This window comes from Cricetulus griseus, chromosome 4 (assembly GCF_003668045.3).
Source record: "Cricetulus griseus strain 17A/GY chromosome 4, alternate assembly CriGri-PICRH-1.0, whole genome shotgun sequence".
Classification (NCBI taxonomy): domain Eukaryota; kingdom Metazoa; phylum Chordata; class Mammalia; order Rodentia; family Cricetidae; genus Cricetulus; species Cricetulus griseus.
Window position 1 is genome coordinate 79,383,687 of NC_048597.1, and position 7,447 is coordinate 79,391,133.

A 7,447-nucleotide genomic window follows, 5' to 3' on the forward strand; every position below is an offset into this window, starting at 1 on the left:
ATCATGAGTTTAAGGTCATTCTCAGTAAAGTAGTAAATTGAAGGTCCACCTGCAGTAGACCCTGACTTACCACCAACAAAATACAAGATTGTCCCATCACCCCCAGGCAATTACCATATACACTCCTAAAATCCCAGCACTCAAGAGTCTTAAGCAGGAGAATCATAAATTCCAGACCAGCCTAGGCTACATAAAACTCTGTCTTAAAAGCAAAGAAAGTCAAGCACGGTGGCACACACCTTTAATCCCAGCACTCAGGAGGCAGGAGTTGATGGATTTCCATGAGATGGGGGTCAAGCTGGTTATACAGTGAAGTTCAGGTCAGCCAGAGCTACACAATAGGACTTTGTTTAAGAAAATTGAAAGTGGCGGAGTGCCTTACCCTATCTTGTCCCCCAAACTTCCATCCTCTATGAACATCTCTGACCAATATCTGGGGTATCTCTCTCTGTTTCTCTGTGTCTCTTTCTGTGTGAGGGGGGCAGATGCACAGGCCTGGGCACATACGCATACACACACACACACACACACACACACACACACTCTTCTGGAGTTCAGAGGACAAACTCCCCAGAATCCATCTCTCCTTCTACCATGTGGATCCTGGGGATCAAACTCAGGTCCTCAGGTTTACTGACAAGCCATTTTGGGAACACCCCCCACCCCGCCCCCACTCGCCGCCCTTATAAGTTACTTTGGAAGAATTTCAAATTCAGAGAAGTTTGAAGTAGTTACAATAACTACTATCACCTTCATGACTCCAATCACTCCACCACGCCTCTTTGTTTGTTATCTGACATTACTTGCTGTCCCCCACAAACATGCCCGAACACCTAAATTCAAAGTAGTCTTTTTTTTCTACCTGCCCCAGCCATTTGAAAGACAGTGGTAGACATGGTGTCCCCTGCCCCTAAATACTTCATTATCCTGACTCCCAAAGAGTAAAAACAGGACTTAAACAACCCAGGCAGTTACTGGTGTCCAGGAACACAGTATCGATTCATCACTATCGACTAACCTACAGCCCATATTCCAATTTCACCAACTGCCTCCATAATCTTTGGAGCAGTTTTTTCCCTTAAACCTAGATTCGATCTCAGGCTGCACACTGCCTGTAGCCATGGACATTTTTTTCCCGTTGTCTCTTAAGCAGTCACGGATCTCTGCCTACCTTCGCCTTGCATACATTTTTTTTTTTTTTTAAGAGTCCAGGCCAGTTTTGTAAAATCGCTGGTTAACATTCCAAGACTTCATTGCTGGTCTTCAGGGACAGGCTAAGATCTGCCCCGCCCCATACACTCTATCTCCCACTGGGCGGACTGATCCCAGGGCTCTCAAATCCTTGATCCCTCACCAAGCTCTCTGCTTCTGCATTCTACCAACCCTTCTGCTCTTCAGACACACAAAAGAGTTCACTCTTGGGATGGCTAAGGTCAAGCCCTCTGACCCGGCCCTTCACCCCAAGGGCCAGACCAGATCCAGGGCATTTTATCTCCTACATGGTCTGTGTTCCCCATTTACAATGATTTCTTCCCTGTTTACAGCCTGGCTCCCACACCAGAAAGTGAGCCCCAAGGAAGAGCAAAGCCTTCCATCAGTTTGGTTCCCTGCCTCAGCTCCAGGCCCCAGCTTGGTACCTGGCGAGCAGGAAACGCTTGGAAGTCATTTGCTAAGCAAATGAAGGAGTAAGGAAGGAAGAAAATCAAGGCTTAGGTTGCCGAAGTACCAAAAGGATAAGATGACTCAGAGGGTAAAATGGCCCACAGCCACACCTGAGTTCCATCCTAGGACCCACAGGGTAAGAGAGAATCGACTCCAGCTAGTTGTCCTCTGGTCTCTGCAGTGGGTTGCGCGCGGACTCGCACGCATATACACATACACACATACATACATACACACATACACACACACACACACACACACACACACACACACACACATTTACAACATAAAAAAGAAGAAAAAGAACAGGAGGTGACGACTCCAAGAACCAAGGAACCCAAGGGGCCCTTCTAGGTTCCAGAACCTTCCCTATGCCTTCCTTTCCTTGCTGCCTCTGACCAAAGAAGGTAGGGTTCAAGGATAAAGAAAGAGAAAACAAATCCCTTATCTTCTGGATTCCTTGTCTCACTGGCCGGTCCTGATTAATCTTTCTAAATCGGGCCCAGTAGGTTAACCGGGTGGATTCCAGAGTTGGAGCCCATGGCTAGCTGCCTATTGTGGAAGGGCCAGGTCAAAGTGCAGTGCCTCCTGTGTCCAGATCTGAGCCCCACCCATCATTCAGTCCAGGGTGTGGGTTCAGAGAAAATAAGTAGCCAGGTGTGAGATCTTGCCAACAGCATCCTAACAGAAAGATGGATCCTTCCCAGCGCCCCCAACTCCAGCACTCAGGAGTCCAGCCTACTGGTCCATCTCACTGACAGGCTGTGACTGCTCAAACTACAGCAGGGCTTACAGCAAAGGAAAAGGAAGAAGCCGCCACCCTTGCTTTGATCCAAATCGGGGTGTGTGTGTGTGTGTGTGTGTGTGTGTGTGTGTGTGTGTGTGTGTGTGTGTGTTTTCAAGATACAGCATCTAGGTACATAATCAAGGCTGGCCCCCAACTCCTGCTCCTTCTGCCTTTGCCTCTCTGAGTGCTGAGATTGTGGGTGTGAGCCTCCACACCTGGCACCCCACTTCTTTTTGGTTTTGGTTTTTTATTTTATTTTTTTTCACCTGAGAAAGGAACTGACTAGAGCTCTTAGTCAAAACCGTATCAGAGCAGACAGCTTTGCCTTCCTCAACAGCCCTCCTTCCTCAAGGTTATCAAACCAAGCTCCCCCTGCCTAGTGGACTTTCATAGCTGCTTCGGCACCCTAGCAGCCACAGGCACATCCACACACACCCCAATGGGCCAGCCCATTGCTAACAAATACCCTCTTTCCTCCAGGCTGTGTGACCCTGGCAAACAGCTCAGCTTCTCTGGCTTTTTATACAAAAGTAAACAAATAAAGATGGCCTGAGGAGGCTGGCAAGATCTAAGGAGCTGGCAGCCAGAAAAAGCACAGGGTGGTGCCCTTGGAAAAGATCTTGCACCTGCACCCCGCAAAGAAAGCCCAGTGGGGGAGGGGTGTCTTCTGTCTCCATCACCGACAGCCCTAGGGGTTGAATAGGGTGCAGTCCCATGTCATGCTTAATGGGATTAAGTGTGGCTTCAGCTCTGGGCGTTGACCTGGGGTCCGGTCTCTCTCCCCCATCTGGAGGCGTGTACAGATGGAGCCAGCAGGAAGTAATAGAGGGCTCCGAGGCCCCCCACTCTTCCCTCTCTGGTAAGCGAGGCCTCAGGGGGACTGCAGTGGCTTTCCCTCCATTTCCTCCACACCCTCAAGCCACCCAGTGCATAAGTCACACAGCTCCAAGCAGAGAAGGCCACGACACAGGATTCCAAGGCGGCTTCCAACTGGACTTCCTAGTCTGCACCACGGCCACCCCATCCACCAGATGGGAGGTTAGGCATGGGAGGCGGTCAAACTATGCTATGTTTCCAGGGTTGGAAAAGGCTGTGCACTTAGAACGGCTGCAAGGAGTGGCTGTCGGCGCTGCTCTCAGCCAGGTCTGGGCCAGATCCCAGGCAGACCTGGAGCAGGCGACAAGCTGAGACTCGGCCAGCCAGGAACACCCTGAGGTCAGATTCCCAGGCCACAAGAGGAACCCTTGCCACCACCTCCAGCCAGACCAACTAACCCACGGACCCCAAAAAGCACGCAAATTCACACACCCATGAACCTCCAATGGCCTCTCTCACAGACGCTCAGGAGGAGTTGGCCCAAACGTCCTTTGTATCCCAAGACCATTCCCAAATCATGCCTTGGGAGTGGTCTCTGATGCCCCACTTGGGTCACAGGTCACCATTCCTGTACGAATCTGGTCTTGTCACCACTACCCCCGTGCGGACGCACCTCCAGCTCTCAAGAGGCACACGCACACCAGGGGAGGTGACCCGGGTCCCAGCGCCCCCGCCAGCGGGATCTCCGCTCGCCCCTCCCCCGCCAGGCGCTTCACAAAGGCCCTTTGTCCCGCTGAGTCCAGGACTCCCGATTCTAGAAAAGTTCCAGGAGAAAAATCAAAGGCAGAAGCTAAATCGGCAAGCCTTGGTCACCCTGGCGGGCAGAGGGAGAAACTTAAGTGGTGGCTCTCGGCCCTCAGTGTGTCTGTTCTAAGACTTGTTCCAAGGACGAGAAGAGCAGACTGCCTGAGAAATCGACAAGGTAGTGGTGCTTTTAAAGGAAGAGCTGGAGTTGTTCCTAAGCCGGGCGCAGAAGCGAGGGGCGGCGGTGGAGGAGGGGACTCGCTCACGGAGCCGCCACCAGGAAGGGTTGCAGATCCCAGGTTCCCTCTCTCCCCGGCGCGCGGTGGCCAAGGCTTGGCTTGGCCCTGCCTGGCCCTCTGCTCCCCGAGTAGCCAGGAGAAACCGGTGAGGGACTGGGCCTTGTCAGCCACCACCTCCCGTGCGCCACGGCAGGATACCCAGTGCAGCCCGGGCTCAGCTGGACTGGTGGCTGGGTTATACACTCTGGTACACTCATTTCTCCCAAATAACAGGGTCCCCAGGATCTTAAGGGTTCACCACAGATCAGGCTCCTAAAACTGGGGTCATTATTCTTCTTCATTCCCCACAACCCACGCTCCGAGTTGTGGAACCGCCCGGGACGCGGCTCCACGAGGGGACAGAACCCAAAACCCACCCATTCAACGAAGGGAATTCGCCAAGAAAAGAATCCGGGAACGGGTGTCTCCGGGGATGCAGAGTTGACACGTTGTTTTCTCGCCTACATTTATTATTATTATTTTGCAAACTCCACTTCCTCAAAGAGCCCTTGGACTGGGATTCCCCCAGGGTGGCTCTGACTCTGCAGACACTTGAGTACTAGACTGAGACTATCTGGTACACCAGGGACAGAAACCGAGACTGTCTTCACAGAGCCTCCTGTACACCCCGGTTAAAACAGGATAGAGGCTCTCAACTCCAGCCTCGGAGGTCTGCCCTCAAGGCGGGGGGGGGGGGGAGGGGGGGCAGCGCAGTAAGCAACACTTACTTACCCGGGTGCGGGTGCAGGTTGAGACCGGCCATGTATTTCCCCGGAGGCAGGGGACCTGGCAAGCCCGAGGAGGGCAAGCGTCCGGCGGTGGCCGCGCCCACGCGGTGGCTGTCCATGGCCAGGCCGGACAGCAGCGGCGGCGGGGGGCCGTGGACGGACCGCTGGGGCCCGAAATCTCGGCCATCCATCCTCCGCGGGAGTGCCGCGGTCAGCCTCCCCACCGGCCTGCCGGCCTGCTTCAGATGGACTTAAAAGTTCGGCCTCGATGTAGTCCTAGTGTCCTCGGGTGGCGGGCGCTCCGCGGCGTGCATGGCGGCGGCCAGCGGGGCTTGCGCTCAACCACGGGCCAGCGGCCCGAGGCGCACGAACTGCCCGCGGTGAGTCCCCTCCGGGCGGCCGGGCGGAGATGCGCGAGGAGGCGCACACGGCGTCTTGGCGAGGGAATAAGATGGGCCGCAGAAGACACAGAAGAGAGGGAAAGGAGAAAATGGGGGGAGAAAAAAAAGAAAACAAGTTTCAGAAAGTCGCCTCGTCCTTCAGGGTCGAAGAGTAGAGAACCAAGCTGGTGGCCAGAAATATAATCGGGAGTAGCCGCCCCCTCTCCGCGAAATGCAAAGACCTATGGTCCTTCCTCCAGCAGCTCGGTTTCCAGGGGCCTGGCTCGGAAAAGCAACCCCGGAGCGCTGCATCCCAACCCGAACTAAGTCCTCCCGAAAGTGGGGAAGGCCACTCAGCCGACCGCGCCCGTTCAGCTAAATCCAAATTAGAAGAGTGCTTTATTTCCCAGGCGTCACATGCTCCGGGGGTTTAAAACTGCTAACTCTTTTAGAGTTGGTCGAAATGTGTCCATAACGCCTTTCCACTATCTGATCCGCAAAGTTTAATGTTTAACCTTTTTGGGGCCCTCGTCTCTTTTTTCCCTTGAGTTTTGGATCTCCTTGTGAGCCACAAAAATAATAATAGTAATAATAATAATATAATAATAATAAAGTGTTCGGTTTCGCGGCTTTTTGTTGTTGTTTACCAAGGTCAGATACAAAAGCCGGCTTATTTTTAATGGAAAATCACCGCCCCCTCCTGCTGCCCCCGTTGGGCCACTGGGAATCGCAGAATCCGAGTCCCCGAGACGTGGCATTCTCGCCCGCGGACTGGAAAAAGACTCCTTCAAAACAAGATTTGGTTTCATTTTCCAACGCCCGGGCCTGGGAATCCCGAGGCTGGGAGAACGTGGCCCGGTGCGGAGGATTTGGGGACCATCAGAGAAGAAAGAAGGGGCTCCCAGGATCTCACTTCTAAGCTTTGCGATCCACACACACCCCCAAAACAACCTACAAAGGAAAACCTTAGGAGCGCGGGCAAGCAAAGGGGCGCCTCCCCAACATTGGGTAAAAACCCCTCTTAATTCCAGTTTAAGCTGTTTGTTTAAAAGATCTGTCGTTTTCCTGTTCCCGTGAGGGGCAGAAGGAGGACTTGGAGAGCCCACCCTTCCCTCGAAGACCTCCCACCAGCCCTAGGCAGCTCTAGATCCTGATTCCGGGAGGCCCGGGGCTCTCGAGCAGCCGAGGACTAAGCCAAAGCCACCGGCTCCCGGGTGGCCGCCCTGCGCCAGACCCCAAAGTCCTCTTCCCCCAACTTTGCTAAGGATGCCTATTTTAACGTGGCTTTGGTTACAAACACCCCCTCTTCCTCTCGCCCTCATCAGGCTCTGGTTACCAGATCCGCGTTTAGTTTTGAAAAAATCTACCATTGCCACAGCCCGGGATACGTGTCTCAACGACGCGAGAAGCTTCCCGTATGTACTTAAAGATGATAGTCTTTAAGGACAGCCTTTTGAAAAAGGCACTGCCCAGGCACCCCACTTTTAAGGAAGTCGGGGTAAAGCCCTATGGAGCACCTTTGCGATGGCCAAGAAGCTGGCGTGGCCATCTGCGGGGCTCTTCTGCGTCCTCCTCTACTTTTCTCCTCTTAAATGCAGCTAAAATGGCTGAATTCCGGCTTTTAATTAAAAACAGCCTATAATCGAAACCGTCTCGGCGTCCCCCGGCTAGCCCTCCGTCGGCCGGGAACCGAGTAGGGAACCGCCGCCCTCGGCGACTCTGCAGGCTGGGCGCTCGGGTGGGAGCTCCAGGCGCAGCGGCGCGCCCTCTCCCCCAGGTCCCTGTCCTCCGCGTCCTTCCTGCGGACCCCGACAGTTTCGGGGACAGCCTGCCTAGGGGGCCCCAGGGGTGCGCTGCACAAGTTTGGGGAGCATCGGGGCCCGGAGCGTACCTGGCGCGGCGGGGCTCCGGGCTCCAGGCTCCGAGGGCGACTCCGGCGATCGCCGCGATTCCCGGCGCGGCTAGGCGCCCGTACTGCCCGCCATCCCTCGG

General features: G+C 54.3%; 1 protein-coding gene across 1 annotated transcript in view; it reads right to left on the bottom strand.

The window, feature by feature from the left end:
• The window catches only part of Tnrc18 (trinucleotide repeat containing 18), a 94,162-nt gene extending 88,865 nt beyond the window's left edge, over positions 1-5,297 (bottom strand). The window contains 1 exon segment of the mRNA XM_027413546.2: positions 5,080-5,297. Coding sequence (XP_027269347.1) covers positions 5,080-5,266 — 187 coding nt within the window. The 5' untranslated portion in view covers positions 5,267-5,297.
• Positions 5,298-7,447: the final 2,150 nt, after the last annotated feature.